General features: G+C 34.8%; 1 protein-coding gene and 1 long non-coding RNA gene across 4 annotated transcripts; both read right to left on the reverse strand.

Annotated features, from left to right (window-relative positions):
• Positions 1-8,230: 8,230 nt before the first annotated feature.
• LOC132632441 (jasmonoyl--L-amino acid synthetase JAR6) lies at positions 8,231-12,986 on the reverse strand. Of its 3 annotated transcripts, none has more exons than XM_060348383.1 (5): positions 12,758-12,986; positions 11,520-11,832; positions 10,867-10,968; positions 9,371-10,164; positions 8,231-8,947 (listed from the first exon to the last, which is right to left on the reverse strand). In XM_060348383.1, the coding sequence occupies exons 2-5, from the start codon at positions 11,822-11,824 to the stop codon at positions 8,409-8,411; spliced, it is 1,740 nt and encodes a 579-aa protein (XP_060204366.1). In that variant the 5' UTR covers positions 11,825-11,832; positions 12,758-12,986; the 3' UTR covers positions 8,231-8,408. The 3 variants fall into 3 exon arrangements, with proteins under 3 accessions (XP_060204366.1, XP_060204375.1, XP_060204357.1); XM_060348392.1 differs by lacking the exon at positions 12,758-12,986 and adding an exon at positions 12,389-12,724; XM_060348374.1 differs by lacking the exon at positions 12,758-12,986 and adding an exon at positions 12,088-12,368.
• Positions 12,987-16,390: 3,404 nt separating this feature from the next.
• Positions 16,391-17,754, reverse strand: LOC132631167 (uncharacterized). The gene is made up of 2 exons (XR_009578820.1): positions 17,575-17,754; positions 16,391-17,312 (listed from the first exon to the last, which is right to left on the reverse strand). It is a non-coding gene; the product is annotated as an uncharacterized LOC132631167 (long non-coding RNA).
• Positions 17,755-17,989: the final 235 nt, after the last annotated feature.

The following is a 17,989-nucleotide window of genomic DNA, read 5'->3' on the forward strand; positions in this document are numbered from 1 at the left end:
TACATGATGACAAGGAAATTACTTAAACATAATATTCATATAATCACAAAATAATTTACATAATAGGGAGATTAGTACAGAAAACATAGTAAATAAACTTACATGGTTTGAAGAAGGAGAGAGGTTTCCCTTTCGGGGAACCCCAAAAACTATTTCACACTAGGGGGTAGGTATTAAAAACTTAATACTATTTCACACTAGGGGGTAGGTATTAAAAACTAAATACTATTTTACAATAGGAGTTTATATTACAAAGGTTCTTGACTGGGCAAAAGATTGGAGCATTCGATGAAAGAGAAGGGGAATATGGAAGTTTTCTAGAAAGAGGTGGTTGGTACTATTTTCTATGTGTATTAAAGTATAATTTTTTCCTATTAGATTATCGTCGTCTAGTATTTCTTTTTCTTCTAGAATTAAATTCTTTATTTCTCTTTTGCTTTTACAGCATGTATTGTTGTCTTGACAATCTTTACAACAACTCTCTTCTTTCTTTTGCAGGTTTATTTGGTTTGGAGTAGAGATCGTCTTATGTCTGATTCTAGTTTCAGTTTTATGAGCTTGTACTGGTGTATGAGTAATATTTTTTAGGAAAATTACTCCATCTCTTGTAATCATGCAACTTCCATTGTTATATAACATAAAGTCTAATCCGATGACAAAAAATACAAGAAAATAATAAAGACATTACTAGAATATTAGAGGTGGTAGAAGCATCCCAGACTAAGCAAAAGAAAACTTTCGAAAAATTAGAACAAAATCTCGATTACTTAAAAACACAAGAATTAGAATTAGAAAAGAAAGTCCAGACTCTAGTTAACAAATTTAATCTAGAAAAATTACCTACAAAGACGGAAATAGAAAAGTTAGTTAAAGTTATTACAGAAAGACCAAAAGAGATAAAACTAAAGACAACCCCAATAGTCTCTAAAATAACGCAATAGGTAGAAGTTTTAACTAGTGATATTAAAGCATTAAAAAACACAGTAGAAGAACTAAAAGAAATCACTCTTTCATGAGTAGACCAACCTTAGCTCAAGAAGAAGCCTCAAAATAATAGAAAAGTCTATACCTTTACCAACAGACTATAAAGATTATATACCTAACGCTAAATCGGATCAAATAACACTACAACAAAATTTTACTATAATTTCATTAATATTAGAAATAATAAAGAAAATAGAAATAATAGTACCAAGGTTAGAATTAATAAGTGAGCGCGTTCGGTTGTTAAGTGAACAACAAAAAGAGAAAAATAAAGAGACCTCTAAAAATAAAGAAGTTGAAGAATTAATAGACTAATTAAAAAAGGTAGAAATAACACATCAAAAAGAAAAAGTCAAAATAACTAGAAAATCAAAAAAATGGACCTTCTTCCAATTAGATCACGAAACGAAGGAGGATCAGAAAGGCAAGAAAGACCAAGAGTAAGTTTTTCAGATAATAGAATAGGTAATAATTTCTTATCAAGAATTTTAAGTAGAAGAACACCAGAGGAAAACAACCAACAGTTAAGTGAGGTAATAGATGTAGACCGAGACATATAGATTTTCCAATAAAATCAATTAAAACTATTAAATCCAAAGACTTTATACAACATAGGACAGTTTTCAAGAACAGCACAATTATATAGACATTATAGAGAAGAGCAGTTGTCAGCCATAGGAACTAAAGTTACTACTATAAATCTAATAAATCCAGAAGCTTTAAGACAAATAAAAAATACTGGAAGAATGCTAATGCATATGGGATTAATAGTAATAGGATTAAAAGGATTAACTAGAATTTAGGAACTAAAGTCTTAATAGTAATTTACGATGATAGATGGCCAGACATGAAGAAGTCAATAATCGGAATAATAGAGGTAGATATGACAAATAATGGAAGAATTTTTTATATTAGTCCAGACTTTATAATGAATTTAGCAGAATTTGGAAAACATATAAAACTAGGAATACAGACTAAAGGATACGAAGAAATGTGTAATGGTAATAATTTATTAATGTGCATAGGATTTTTAGGAAAATGACGAATAATAGTAATACTAAGTTTAAAATTAAAGTAGAAGATGTCGTAGAAGTTTATTTACTATGTTTTCTGTACTAATCTCCCTATTATGTAAACATAGTAGAAGAAGAAATGTATGTATATATATATATATATATATATATATATATATATATATATATATATATATGGGGGGGGGGGGGGCTACCCATTTTCAAAGGGACCGAGTCCAGCCCAACAAGGGCCAGACCCGGCCCAAATCGTGAAATAAGATAAGGGGCTAAGGCCCCATTTTCCCTTTTCAGCCATCCAAACGACCCTTATACTCTTTTCCCTTCCCCTTTCCCCTTGAAACCCTAGCCGCCTCCATGTGCTTACCTCTCTTTCATCGTCATCGAAGCCATATTTAGCAAAGTGGCAGGAGCCTTTTGCTTTTTTACAGTCCTGCATGGCCTCAAAGGGCAAAACATTCAATGCTTTCACCCGTTACCACCACGAATCGACCAAACGGGGTGTTAATAATCTTATTTACTTGATTTTTCGTATTATTATTATTTGTTCAACGGTCTAACACTGCAATCCTTTAATGATTCTGGTTTGTTTACGATTTTGAACCTTGAGATCCTATTGGTTCATGATGAACTTTTCAGATTTGGGTTTTGTTAATTGAATCTCAACCCTTGATGTATGGTTAACCCGATCTTGGCCCTTCGACACCAAAGTGTGAGGAAAAATCTCCAACTTGAAGGATTGTCCCACATCGGATGATTTGGGATTTTAAGGGTTTAGGGGATTCTATAAATAGGGTCTCATTTTTTTTTCATAAAAGGGATCTGGCAATCTAGAATTTTTACCTTGCAAGCACTGAGAACATCTGTGGTTTTTAGCTTCTGCTTGAAACCTTTAAAATTCTCAGTGAGTTTAAAGTTTTTTTTAAATCTTTTCTTGGGTGTTCTTGTTGGTTTAGAGCATTTGGCGTTGATTCCAGGTTCAATCTCTTCAAGGCTGCGCCTTAAAAAGGTAATTTCCCATCTCGCTTATTCCCTTTATATTTTGTATGCTATGTGCTCTTTATGGTTGTTTAATTATTTGTTTGTGTAGTACCAAAATGTTCTATCTTAGTTATGCTATTTTTCTGAATGATTAAGTTCTTTTGTATGGTGCATTGCTTGTGGATCATGTGTAATATGGTTAGTTTCATGGTCAGTCGAATACACAAGTCATGTTGGTGCAGTCTTTGTGTTAGTCCAGGTTGTTCATAATAGGCATATCATGTGTTGTGACTTGGTTTATGGGATCTTTGTTTAAAAAAATGACATTTAAATATCATCTATATCACCTATGCCTGTCTAATTTATGGTTGACATGTTTTCTTTCTTTTTCTGAGTGGATATGCCTATTAGTTTAGTCCATGTCTGAATAGGAACTCAAATCTTTGTTTTCTTGTGGATATTTATCAAGGATGAGTTAGACACATTAACTTAGCTATAGAAAGGGTGTTTGGCCATCTGCTTGCTATGTTCCGATAACTCTAGATATGGCTAAGACCTATTCTGTTGCATTCACCTTGAATTATAAGTGCCATAGAGACCTAATGAGAAGTTGTCTCAGATGTTAGTGGGGAAATCAGCTTAAAACAAGATCATTATGTGTTGAACCTGTTCTAGGATGTGCTATTTAGATGTTATTTTATTTTGAGTATAGTTAAGCTGGTCATTGTGTGCTATTGTTCAAACTTTAAAGGGTAATATAGAGGTGGCATAGTTAGATCTTGTTTGCAATTTAGCTTGATTAATGTAAGGGTTGGCCTTAATTTGATTCTGCAAATGGCATTAACCTGTGTTAAGCTGAAATTTATGCTTTAGTCTTTAAATGATATGTGATTCTAGTGCGGGGAATATAGCTTCAGTGTGTTTAAACATCATACTAGTTGTTTGATATTGTATTCCTCTTTGTTAAAATCATGCCTACATTTATTAACACAAATTTGTATTCCTTTCCTACACTGTTTTGTGACAACTTACTGAAGGGTCATGTTTGTCCCCTGTTTAAGTTCTGTGAAATAATGATATATCAAGGTGTTAAGTTGTCTATGTGTTAGTCTCATATGCATTACTTGACCTCTGTCTACTGTTTTGCATTACAAGTTCAAGTACCCTTTTTTTTTTATGGAATTTAACCAAGGCAGCTTGGCATGTACATATATGTATATCATATAGTATACTCCTATCTATTACATTAATATGGAGGTTTAAGTGTTCATTAAGTATCAAGATTAAGCCCTCCCCGGTGGTTGCCATGCCTAGGGTTCAAAGAAACCCCTTGGATCGTGTGAGGCATCGGGAATATGGGGGTAAGAGTTTTCCTATAATTGACCATTCAAAAATCCCTATGGATGTGTGTGATTATGTATACCATTGATATACATAGATATGTCCCCATCTCTGTTTTGGTTTAAAGGTTGAAGTTGTTCAATCGTGTACTATTTTGGAGCCCATTCTATTGAAATTCGATCGTCTGTTTAAATGTTTGGCCTAAGTACGCATACATGATATTAATTCTTTATCTTTTCATTTGGGACCCCTTTTTGCATTTCTGGGTCATTTCTCTTCACATACAAAGATTGGGCTGAGGCCCAATCCCACTTTTGCCCGAGTCTGGTGTACGCTGTTTGCAAGGGAAGCCTTTTTTTTTTTTTTGGCGAAGGCCCAACATGGGTGAGAATGGTGAAGGCCCAACTATGGGTGAGAATAGTGTTAATGGGTGCGGGTAGCCCATTAACTAGATTTCTTTACTTTCTTGCTTGATCATTTGATGAATGGTTTGTAAAAATAAACCTCTACTATTAGTGAAACCCTTATGAACATAGAATTAGGATTAACACTTAGCTAAGTAGGTAACTATTTTAAATGGGCATAAATCTTTTTTTACAAAATCTCCTCTTATGAAAAAGAAAATGTTTTTCTTGCTCCGCCTTTAAATGATTTTGGGATATAAAATGGTGAAGATTTGGCAAAATATAGTCTTAAAACTGGGATAAATGGGATTTTTAAATTAGCAATAGAAAGGCATTTCCAACTGATTTCATGAAGTAAAGACGTTTTTGATAAAAATTAAATGGTGGCTTTAAATCTAAATGATCTTTTCAACCAAGTAATAGTACCTTGACATAATATGTTTGCTGAGCTAAAACTGATAATTTATATTGGACCTGGAAGTCCGCAAAAAAAAAAAAAAAAGGGACCAAAACCATTTATTCTTACTTGAGAGGAGAACGTTTCTGGGTTGCTTTTTCTTTGGGAAAACTGGACACATTTTTTAATCTATTAGACCTGATGAACTTGGCTAAAAAAGTGGAATTTTATCTTTGGACTTTACATGGAAAAAAATGACATTTTTGAAGGCCAGCCTCTTGGGCTAAATATCGTGACGTTTTGTGGACTAAATTGCTCGGACTGAAGATGGACTTTGGGCCTGATTTGAGGTTGGATGGATCTGGTTATGAGGACTATGGTTGGACTTATCAAGCTTCATTTAAAATGGACTTATATATATATATATATATATATATATATATCAAAACGGGAATATATCCCATATTGTCTATAAGTATATAAAACCCGTAAGTACTAAACACATTTCGTTAGGACTAGAATAGTAGCGACTCTTTCAAAATCATAGATTTCAGGAAAACCAACACCAAATTTGAGAAAGCGTTTCAACTAGGGTTCTTTGACAAGATAAGTTCTACAACCTAATCTTGAATCGAGCATAGTATTATAGTTTATGAACGACACTAGTCGATGGAATCGTAGTACAAAACTAGAATCACCATTACTTTAGAAAGGTGGAAACTTGATCCTGGGATTCTTGAAAATTAAAAAGACCATCAATAGTGGTTATAGTCATTAAGATTTAGTGATGAAATTCAATGTAGATCCAAAGAATTTGGTGTTTATTGAGTGACTTGGAGCGTATATCATCTGAAGAGAAGAAACCAAGGTAAGTTAACACAATACTTTTACTAAAGTTTGCCTTCTCACATAAATCATATCATATGATTTGGACAAATTGATTATAATGTTAATGCGAGTTTCCATAGGAGCGAACGAGCTCATGTTATCCATTAAAATGACAGAAAGTGCTCCGATTGGTATGTCGTTTAACCTCATAAAGTACAATGTCTTATTCTCTAAACTGCATTCACATGAATTGCTTAAGTTTCATAAGATTTTTGGGTATTTACTATCTTTTGTCTTTGATGCAAATTTGATTTGAATTTGAGCTACTTGAGCAAGACTTTTTTTTTATAGAACCGTTTTGATGAGAATCCTAGAAAAATGACGATGTTTGATTGTTTATGTTTCAATAACTGTACATAACTATTTTTGGGAGTCTTGATATCTCTGAGAGGGGTTAGTAGCTCTTGGTGGTTTACAACACCTCGAAAGTACTCGTGCTATAGTAAGTTTATTAGCGTGTTGTTGGTTCGGGTACTGTAACCCCCCGTTTGGATGGTGGTTTCCCGTGGTTCATTAATGTATGGTTTTCTGGAAATCATGTTTGTTTTCATTGTTCTTAAAATTATGTGGTATGGTGTTGTAAATCCGTGGTTCATTCCATGGTTATATAACCATGAAAAGTCTCAATTTTTGAAACCACGAATTTGGTGATTTTTCCGTGGTTACGTATTTCATTTCTCCATTATACCCTCCACCCTCCGCCATCCACGCCACCCCACCTCACCCCACTCCCACCCTACCACTCACCCCACCCCGCCCCCACCCCTACCCCACGCTACCACTCACCCCCACCCACCCCCACCCCCAACTACCCCACTCCTCTGCCACCCACCCCAACCACCACCCACTACCCCTCACCACCGCCCAACCCCACCCCACAACAACTCACCCCCACCCTCATCCCACACTACCCATCCCTCCACCACCCCTACCTACTACCCCTCACCACCATCCAACCCCACCCCCACAACCACTCACCCCCACCCTACTACCCACTACCCCCACTCTCATCTCACAATCACCCACCTCACACCACCCACCCCTCCCCCACCCACTACCTACTTATTTTTTTAAAGTTCCTATTTTATTCTTTGCCTGAGTTTTATTAATATATATATATATATATATATATATATATATATATATATATATATATATATATATATATATATATATATATATATATATATATTATTTCTAATTAAGAGTTAAGGGTATTTTAATAAACTTACAAGTTATTATACAGTACCATACAGTCAAACCAAACAATACAAATGTTATTAAACCACAACAAACGATACAGTCTATCCAAACATTGTATTCATTAATACAGTACAATACAATATAACACCATACTGTACCATACCATACTGTACATTAATGAACCACGGGAAACAACCATCCAAACAGAGGGTAAGAAAAGGCCTGGTAAGGCTTAAGAATGCATACATGCTAAAAAAATTGAACTTTGCGACACCAGTAAGGATAGAGCCTTAGCGATCAGGCGGGGATCGCTCTTGACTATACAAGAATAAAAAGAATGTTCAGAATCCCTGGATCCTTCCTAGAAAAGACGGAAAGAAAGAGAACTTTTTACAAAAGAAACAAAGAGTGAATTTTTCAAGAGGAGCACAAGCCTCTTACATCAACTGTTTATAAGAAGCTTCTATGATTTTAAATCATGTCATGCATTTCATATTTCATTCTAGGTCTCATTCCGGCTTTTAATTAGGAGGATTGTTTTAGTCACTGAGTACGCTATGGTGTACTCACATCTTATTACTTTTTCTTTGGGACCTACATTGTCTTATGTCAATGTAGATACATTTTATATAAACGATCAGGATTAGGAGTTGGGATATAACGCCTCCCTTTCAAGTTGATCTTGGTGAGCTCTGTTTGAGACCATGGAGTTTATGATTTTCCGTGCTTCAGTCTTTACATTGTATTTACTTTTAGTATGAGGATTAGCCGGGGAATTTCTGTCCCGAGCAATTTTTCATATTCTCTTAAGGCTTCATAGACAATTCGAGTCGTAAGTTAGTTCACCCGATTACTATGTTTTTTATCATATTATTGCTTTTGGAATTAGAATCACATGAAATGGGTTTTAAACTAAATATTTTCAGAACTCGGGAATAGTAATTGTTACTTCCCTTGTCCCAATTTATATGACACTCTTTCTTTTTTAGTCGGTCCCCAAAAGAAATGACATATTTCTACATTTAATAACAATTTAACTTTAAACTACTCATTTTGAAATGATTTATAGCTACACAAATATCTATGACTTGTTTTAACCACAAGTTCTAAAAGCCTTCCTTTTTTCTTAAACTCGGTGTCCAATCACACACCATCACATAAATTGGGACGGAGGGAGTATTATTTAAATGTACTGTAATAGCTCTTAGCAACATTGCTAGACAGTATTTGTATCAATGAGCTATTCTTTGGACCAACACATCTAGGGGTTTTGAACTGGCTCACAGCACCTCCTAATCCTACAAAATGATCCAATATCTTATGGAATGTTCCCCTCTTCACAATCCTCAGCTCAAGTGCTCCAATGGCACCAACTTTCCGGGAGCTCACGTAGCCTGCATCGACGAACGATTTGTCCAGACAGTTGCAGCAATCCTGCAACATTTCATCAGTTGCTTCCCCACTCAATTCCCAGAAAATCACATAGTGCCCTGGATCAGCTGAGACATTGACATGGCTCGTGAAGTCCACCACTTCTAGTTTTTCATCTACTAAGTGCTTGCCTGCTGCTTCCACGGCAAGCTGTAAATCTTTCTCAGTGTTCTTGTCTATGTTAATGCTCAGCAAAAGGTTCCTTCGGCAGACAAACTGCAGTTCTGGAGTCCCGTTGTGGAATCCTTCTATTTTGACCACATCACCTAGTCTATAACGATATAAACCTGCATATACAAATGCAGACACTTGTAAATTATACTGTCAGTACATATAACTAATATCCGGTAGCCTAAGCGACACAACAGATAGAGCAATAGCAAAATGTGTAAGTGAAGAATAGATAGACCACTTAAAATAGTTCGAGTCTTGAAACAGAGTTTGTTTTATATTACACTATCAGGTCATCAAAATGATATCTACGGTCATCAAAATGATATCTACAAGTAAGCTTCCTTAAAATGTAAGATTTGAAATAATGAAAATAAGATATGTTACCTGCTACAACAGGTGAAAATGACCAGATCGTGTAAAAATTGTTTACATTGACAATGCATGTTACTTTTAACTCCTTGAAAAATACGAGTCATAGATGGAATTTTCTTGCTAAGTAGAGCATTTTCAAGATAAGGGGTGCAAGAAAATTTTACCTGCGAAATTGGTGAAGACGATTTCATACTCTTCACCAAGTTTAACTTCAGTCAGGCCAACCGGATCATTTACTTGTTCCATTCCATCGAAATTTCCCCCGAGAGGAATGAATTCGAAATAACCAATATTTGGTAACACTGCATAAGTAACCATCTCAGGGGGAAGTTTCGGGTTAATGTTTACACCAACCCATCCTTCAGATGAACCATAATCAGCACTCAATAGAGGTAATTCCCCTGCATAGTGCCTCAGTTTCTTCAAGTAAGGCTCCATGGAACCTGTCATGATACCATATATGTACTTTGTATTCGGGAAGAGTTCAGGAATCAAGCCGTACCAATTGCTTAAACTTGCACACTTACGATAGATTGTATCAGCCAGTTCTGGATCAGGCTTCAGCAATTTTGACATGGCTAATCTTATAGACGGGACAGTGACTCGGCTAGATAAGACTCCTTCTCTTATGTCAACAACAAGTGCTTCCCATACTTGTTCAAAAGTACGAAAAGCATGGACAATGCTATGTGCAAACGTAGACGAAACAACTTGAACTTCATCGCGGAAAATGAGACCACAGAGAAGGTGACAGTATAAGGATTGTTGAAAATTAGGACCAAATATTACTTCATCAGGACTACAACATGGGGTAGACATTGCCTTCATTGTTTTCTTGAATTGTGCATTTCTATACACATTGGTAGTGGCTGTTCCAGCTGCCAAACCACCCTTTGTTTTGAACTGTTTGCTGCTGTAAATAAACTGCAAAGCCTTCCCATTCCCAATTGGAAATTCTCTGAAACAGTAAAAAAAACAGAACTATTAAATTAAGCTTAAGTGGTCGTTTAGTAGGAGGTATTAGAGAAAATAATACTGGTATTAGCTTTAGTGTTATTTAATCCTTGTTTGGTAGTGTTTTCTACATATGTATGGAGTACATTTATTAGTTATACACCCTATTCGGTACTATTCTTATATATAGTAAACCATGACATTAACAATATGAGTAATATTCCTATTCTAATACACCCTATTCAATACTATTTAAAAATTACGCAATGTATTATATTTAATACAACAAACCAAAACGGTCAATAAAAATAATATCAACATAACTAATCTCAGCATTATAAATCCTAACATTACTAATACACTCTTCAGTATTATTCTCTATCAAATCACCCGTGAGTGTAAGCCTTTATTACAATATGTTTGTAGTCCACACAAAGCTTTAACAAACCAAACATTTATTTTACTTGCCAGAAAGAACCAACAGTTCTTTTTCTCTTTTATTGGGAGTTGGAAAGTGTAACAGAAGTTAGGTAAATGTCCCCACATCTATTACCATTAAACTCTTTTAACTTTCCATCGCTGCTCCAATTATTAGGGAAATTTTAATTTGTGACAAAAGAAACTGAAAGACAAATTTCATGATCCAACAAGCAAATTACATGTAATACAGGACATAAAACAAAAATGACAAATAGCACACTATTACCTGTTCCTAAAAGCAAAAGAGGTCTTGAATATTTGCATGGTGGACTCCATTAATTCATCATTGAAAGGTACAAACTTTGGCTTCCCTTGAGTAGTACCAGAACTGCAAGTCAACCATTAAACCTCTTTATTCAATTTCCAATAACATCAAGAAAAACAAGTACAAACCCAAAAATAAGAAAAGGCAAAAAAAAAATCACAAAAAAGTCCTCTTTTTTCTTCTTATGGGATGCATTACACTGTATATACCCAAAAAAAAAAAAAAAAAACTTTTTATAATATATACCCACTCCGTTCCAATTTAAGTATCTTAGGTTTACTAGAAATGAAATTTAAGAAATAAATAAACTTTGAATCTTATGATCCTAAAATAAAGAAGTGTGTAATGTATTAAAATTTCCTTTGAATCTTGCGGTTATAAACTTGTCATTGTCATGTAATGTTTGAATTGTCAACTTACTAAACATCGAAAAAATCACTCTTTTTGGGACAAATAAAAAAAAAAAGTAAGACACTTAAATCGGGACGGAGAGAGTAGTAGATGTCGACCCCTTAACTTCTTCATATGTTTATTTTTTTTATATTTTAAATTTTGGCTCGGATTGAAAAAGTGGAAGAAATCAGATTGAAAAAGGGGAAGAACTTTTACATTACCTCAAGGAGATGGTTTCAATGGGCTTTCCAGTAAGAATAGGAGAAAGATCACCATCAGCAATTCTTTGAATATAAGGTTCCAATTCTTTGTGAGTGACAATAGGGACACAAGCCTTAAAAGTCTCAACATCAGTTCTTCCATTCAGCCCCCATTGCTTCAAATACTCAGTTCCACCATTTTCTTCAAGAATCTTCTGAAGTGTCTCTTCTTGAATTCTTCCAGCATTTTTAGTCAACACCTCAAAATCCTCAATCACTTCTTCTGCATCAAATTTCTTCTCAATATTTTCCACTATCAACTTCATGATCTTTCCTGCAATAAACAGCTTTCATCAGAACAAAGATTTCAAACTTGATACTATCAGTGGGGGATATGGATATTGGATAGATTAGGGGATAAGTCAAATTCTCTGAATCAATTCCTAAAAGAAACTAAACTCTGATTTTTACTAGCTTATAAGAGGAGGTGTCAAACAAGTATAGGCTGCTATCAGTGGGGGATATGGATATTGGATAGATTAGGGGATAAGTCAAAATTCTCTGAATCAATTCCTAAAAGAAACTAAACTCTGATTTTTACTGCAAATTTGCTGTTCTTGATTGTTCACTGTATGCATTTAGAACATAGTTCCAAAAAGTCAAAGGAATATTTTTCTATAGCTTATCAGACATAAAAACAAATATAGAAAACTTAACACTCGATGGAACCTTTACTATAGCTGTACAAAGACATACATACAAAGACAAGAAAATGTATAAATAAATGTGCAACTGTGTCAGTGTGTGATTAACTGATCTGCAAGCAAGTTGGACTCATTTACTCGTACTGACTTCAGTACTCCTAAATTCAGAAAGGTAAAATATTTTACCGCTAACACCCACTCTGTATAAAAAGTCATCACCTATGTGATATACAGGGTCAACATAAGATATAAAAGACTCAAAATAAACTACAAAATAATAGAGAGAAATCTTAAGAATCACACAAATTCTAAAAGTTCTTAAAGAAAAGGTCCAACATAAGCATTTCCAAAAAGGGAAAATATTGAAAAAAAGACTAAAAGAGGCTCCAGAATCCCAAAAAAGAAAGAAGAAATAATTAAAGCCAGATGACAACTACAAAGACAGAACAAGAAAGTTCTGCAGGCCCAACTCAAGAATCTTAAACATAAAATCAGAACTTTTTCAAATAACCACAAGAAATGATTTGGGGTTTATTGTTTTGTATATGTATATACCTGTGTTATAAATGGCTTAGAAATGAAGAAGTGGATCTCAAATGAAAAATAAAATTTGTCTCCTTTGTGGGGTTCGTTGAATAATAATTCTCTAACTTCAATGAAAACTTTGGTTGGAGCAAAACTCTGAGCCTTAAACAAATAGTTAACAAATATAACTATTTGTTTAAAGTATTATTTATTTTGTTTCTCCAGAAATGGACAAAAAGGAAAGATGATGACTCTGTGTTTTGACGAGGAAAAGACTGAGAGAGAAGAGAAATATATATAGCAAGTGAACTGTAAGCAAACGCCGTCCAAGGTGGGGCCAGCGACCTTTTTATTACCTAAAATACCCTTATTACTATAATTGTAATAAAATTGTTGGGATATTGGAAAATGGGATGCGTCCTTATCTCGAAATTAAAGTTAGAACAGCAATAGCTGACAACAAGAAAGCGTGAGATGATTTTGGGCCGTTATTGGCAAAACAGAATGAAGTGGGTGGGATCATCCGATCCGTCACTCATAATTCCAAAGATTAAGATTTTACCTTTTCAAAATTTAAGGCATATCTTTATCTTTTGTTGTTATTATATAAGTAAAAATTTATCTGCGCCTAATATTTGGCTTAATGATGTACTCCCTCTCTTTTATAATAAGTGATGTTTTTAGCTTGTGCACACTTCTTAAAAAATTATTTATTATGAAAAATTTATAAATATTTTTACTAACTTATTTCTAAGCAAATTTTATCTCTTTCTAAGTTACTTCTTTTCTTGAAAAGTTATTTACTGATTCTTGATTATACAAATGAGAGTAATTTTGGAAGAATATGATCAATTTTTTCTTAAAATTCTAAAGTATTACTTATTTTGAAACAAAATGAAAAGTCTAAAACACCATCTATTTAGAAACGGAAGGAGTATTTTCTATGTTTGATTTGTACTCCCTCCATTCTCTTTTACTTGTCACTTTTAGCATATCAAGAGAAGACAATTTATGTTTTTTTTGTTTTACTCCTAGTGTTAATTACTCATTTCAAATCATTTTTCAAATCCATTAAACATATGCACCAACTAATATGGGTATCATGATAAATTACACACTTCATTTATTATTTCTTGAGGGGTGTACAAAATCCAAAGCGGACAAGTAAAAGTGAAGGGGGGGAGTATCAATGATTCGAAAAGGTAACTTATGTTTTCATCAATGCCTATGAAAATCTCCATAAATTAAATGAAAAAAAGCTGAACCCTTCGGGAGACACCTGAAGTTGGCACGATCTTTTACTTAGACACCTGAACTTAGGGGTGCTCCTATTAAGCACTTACATTACTCAGAATTTGTTCCAGTTAGACACTTTTTGTATATTTATTCAAATATGTAAGGTGTATGTAACACACTCGTTGATGACGTGTCAAAGCGGCAAATTAAATGAAGACACATCGCATATATATCCAAAATAATTATTAAAAAAAATATGACTAGAAAAATTATTTTCAAACTATTTAGTTAATTAAAAACCAAAACAATATCGTATTTTCTAAGCCTTGACCCCACCCACCCACCCCCCATTTTCTTCAACCTTCATTCCTCCGCTGTGACGCTACTTCTACAGCTATCAATCTACTCCATTTTATTATGAAATCTAAGTTATAGAAATATTTCCATTAATTATATTTTCCCATCTTCAAATAAGCTTTAATGGAGTCTTTAAATTTTCATCTCAATTTCTTCAATCCAAAGTGACGAAACAATGATTTTTAAACTGAGGTAGGAGATGGCGGAGTCGAGGACGGACTTGCGGCGGGCCATGAGTAGAGATCCCTAAGTCGATGCCAGGACCACCTCCTATCAAAAGTGCTAATTTCCCTTTGAGTATGTATGTCTTGAAAGGAGACCCAAACTCCATTATCACTCTTTGTATTCTGTTGAATGAAATGCAAGTAACATGTTATGTGGGCTATGGTGAAGAAGGTGGAAAGAGGAAGGATGGAGATAAAGAAAGTGGTAGGAGGAAGGAAGAAGAGAAAAAATATTCTTTTTCACGCTCCACAAAAAGGTGAGGTACAAGCATATTGCCACATCAGCAAAAAGTGGCTTATAATACATTTTAACTCAAATTTCAAGTGTTTAAATAGTACAAGTCTGAGTTGAGGTGTTTAAATGAAATGTGTTGTCAACTTTAGGTGTCTATCGATGGGTTCAGCCATGAAAAAATGTTGGTGACAAGCACCTCTCTTGAAGTGGATCTTAAGAGTCAAGAAGAAAAAGAAGAGAGTTGGTGAAGAATGATTGATTCTCTGAAGGAACATATTATTACACTGAGCAATGAGAAGCAGACACTGAAGCTTGAGAAGGAAAAGCTTGCAACTACATTCTCAGATATAAAAAATCAGGCTACACTCTCGAAAGGAACATAGAGGTTTACTCAGAACCGTAAAAAGGGAGTTGCAGTAGAATAACAGAAAGAAGAAGTTGCAAGGAGAGATAGAGGAAATGAAAGAAGAGAGAAGCTCACACTGGAACAAGTGCTTAGAACCCAAGAACTTGCGTGTTTCTATCTCATACAACTAATAATATGCACTCCGGATGAATTCCTGAACAGGGTCAAGGTAAACAAAAGAAATAGACAACACTTCAAGAAGAGAAAATTCAATGAACTTGGTTCCTCACCAAGAGGTACAAGTTCTACAGGATTGATATGAGGATGTTCAAATTACTGTCCTTTTAGAAAAAAGGAACCCAAGAAAGATTGAGATCTTAAAAATAACCAATTATCTGGTTGAATAGGCCTAAATGAGAGGAAACATGAACATGTGTGGATGATCTTAACACAAGGCGATATAAGAAGAGAATAGTTCCTCTCACTGAAGGCCTAGCATAAAGGAAGTTTGAGGATCTGTGCTAAACCCATTCCCCTGAAGAACAAGAAAATCAATCCTGATAGAGTTACACTATAGAGAGCAAAACTAAAGAAACCAATATGTGTTGTTGCGTCCAAGCGCACACGCAAGTATACGTAGTCATACAAGTAATATAGTGATTTTAAAAATCGGATGTCGAACCCACAGGGAGTTATGATTAACCGTCAACTAAATTAAACTATCCAAATTATCTATACAAGAGATGAAATTCGAAGATTGTGATTATAAACTAATTGAAGATAAAAGAGACAAATAGTGAACTTCAACAAAGAAAGAGTGGGTTTTTATATTATCAATGAGACGAATGTTCCAAGGTTGTAGTTGGTTCACCAATCCTATTGAGTTTTCGAACTATTTCCCTTTAATCCGAATTGTCGACGATTGCTAATTTATCGAATTATTAACTTTCGTAGTATTCTCCCGAACAACTACTCGCCTATTCAAAACAGTTCGCCGCCTATATTCCTATGGAATTGACTTGTTAAGAACGCAATTCGTTTATGGTATTTAATTGAACGCGACACCTAGTTATATTCCTATCCTAGCCACAAATCCTAGCCCAACTGTAGGGATAATCAGATCACGCCCTCTTTAATCCTTCTCTAATCTAACAACATCTTTCCGAAGCATGTATATTAGCTAGTCGATAGAACCTAACTGTTGGCCAAACAATCAAGCAATTATGAACAGAATTAAAGAAGCAATCAAACTCAACAACTCATAGTAAGATAAGAAATAATCACCAAACATCAATAATCATGGTTTACCACAACCCTAGAATGAGAAGTTTAGCTCCACATAGACATGGAGGAAAAGTAACAAATCATTCAAAAAAAATATACAAACTAGTAATAAGGAGAAGAAAAGATAAAACCCAATAATCTCCGGCCTCCACGGCGGCTCCTACTCTCTCTAGGTACAAAGTCCTCCATTCTAATGTAAAAACGCCTATTTATAAGCTAGGGCAAATGTGAGATAAGTGGGCCCAATCCCGATCAACTTAGGAGAACTGACGCCTCTTGTGCTTTGGTCATGCGTTGCATGGCCATCGCATGACTATGTCTGTGCATCCGCTGTGCTCCGCACAGCCAATGCATAACAGGTCTGAAAATCAGAAAGGGGTATTTTGTGCGCTGGATGTGCGACGCACAACCAATGCATGAGACCTTTCAGTGGTCGTATTTTGCCTTCAAGTGTTGCAACCTCCTTCCGCTCACTCGTCCAACCCGCACTGCCTCAGAATCAGCCAAAATTGCTCGGATTGCCCTTCATTGGTTCTTGTTGTACCCCAAAGACTTCAACGTGACCTTCTTTTCTTTTTCCTCTTCTTCAATTTTGCTCCAAATCTCTTCATCTTCACACTGTAGCATTTTCAACTTAAACCACCTAGATTCCACAATAAAGCACAAATTAGTCCCATATCACATAGTTAATAGATATTAGGTGTATTTAATGCATTTAGCTCTAAAATACAGTATAAGTATGGGTAAAAGATAGCGGAAAAGTGTATAAATACACCTAACATCATGTGTCATCCCAAAATCATCATTGAGAACCTGAATTTTGAAAGAAAAGAATGAGCAAGTCTGATGAGCTGAAAGGAATGATCATACGTTCAAAATTGAAGTATTGTATAAAGGGAGAACCTGCAAGAAAACAGTCAATGAGTAGGCCCACATAGACAAATGAAAAATTATATGAATTAAGAATAGCTTGAGAAACCAGACGAAGGAACTGGTTCTGACAAATGAAGAAAAGGACAGAAGACATGACAACAACTCAAGAAAAGCAGCAATAGCAAAACAGATACTTCAACCAAAGAAAGAATTATTGAGGTACAGTTCAACAAGAGAAGAGAAAAAAAAAAAAAAAAAAAAAAGGTGTTGAAGAAGCAGGAAAGGAACTGACCAACAAATGATATGAGAAGCAGCTTGAAGGAGCTAAATTGGAAGATGAACTGAACATAACAAATTTCTTCACAAATTTGTCTACGAATGAGGAGTGCTTAAGACAGATCTAAGTGAATTAATGTCTACTCAGTCTTATACCTTAACTGGTATGCACTCACAGGGGCGGACCTACATTGGGGGTTGGGGGCACGTGTCCCCGATAGCTTGGGAAAATTTTCTCTCTATATATATATATATATATATATTATTTATATTTGCATATATTACGTGCCCCCGGAGGACAAAAGGCCTAGCCGGACGCACTAGTTCAACAGTTAGCCAAAAGATATACCTTCATGTTTGCTTGGGCTCGAATCACTACAACATCTTTGTTATAATTTTCATTTTCTCTTTACTTTAATTCAACTGCATCT

The sequence above is a fragment of the Lycium barbarum genome, chromosome 1 (assembly GCF_019175385.1).
Source record: "Lycium barbarum isolate Lr01 chromosome 1, ASM1917538v2, whole genome shotgun sequence".
Classification (NCBI taxonomy): domain Eukaryota; kingdom Viridiplantae; phylum Streptophyta; class Magnoliopsida; order Solanales; family Solanaceae; genus Lycium; species Lycium barbarum.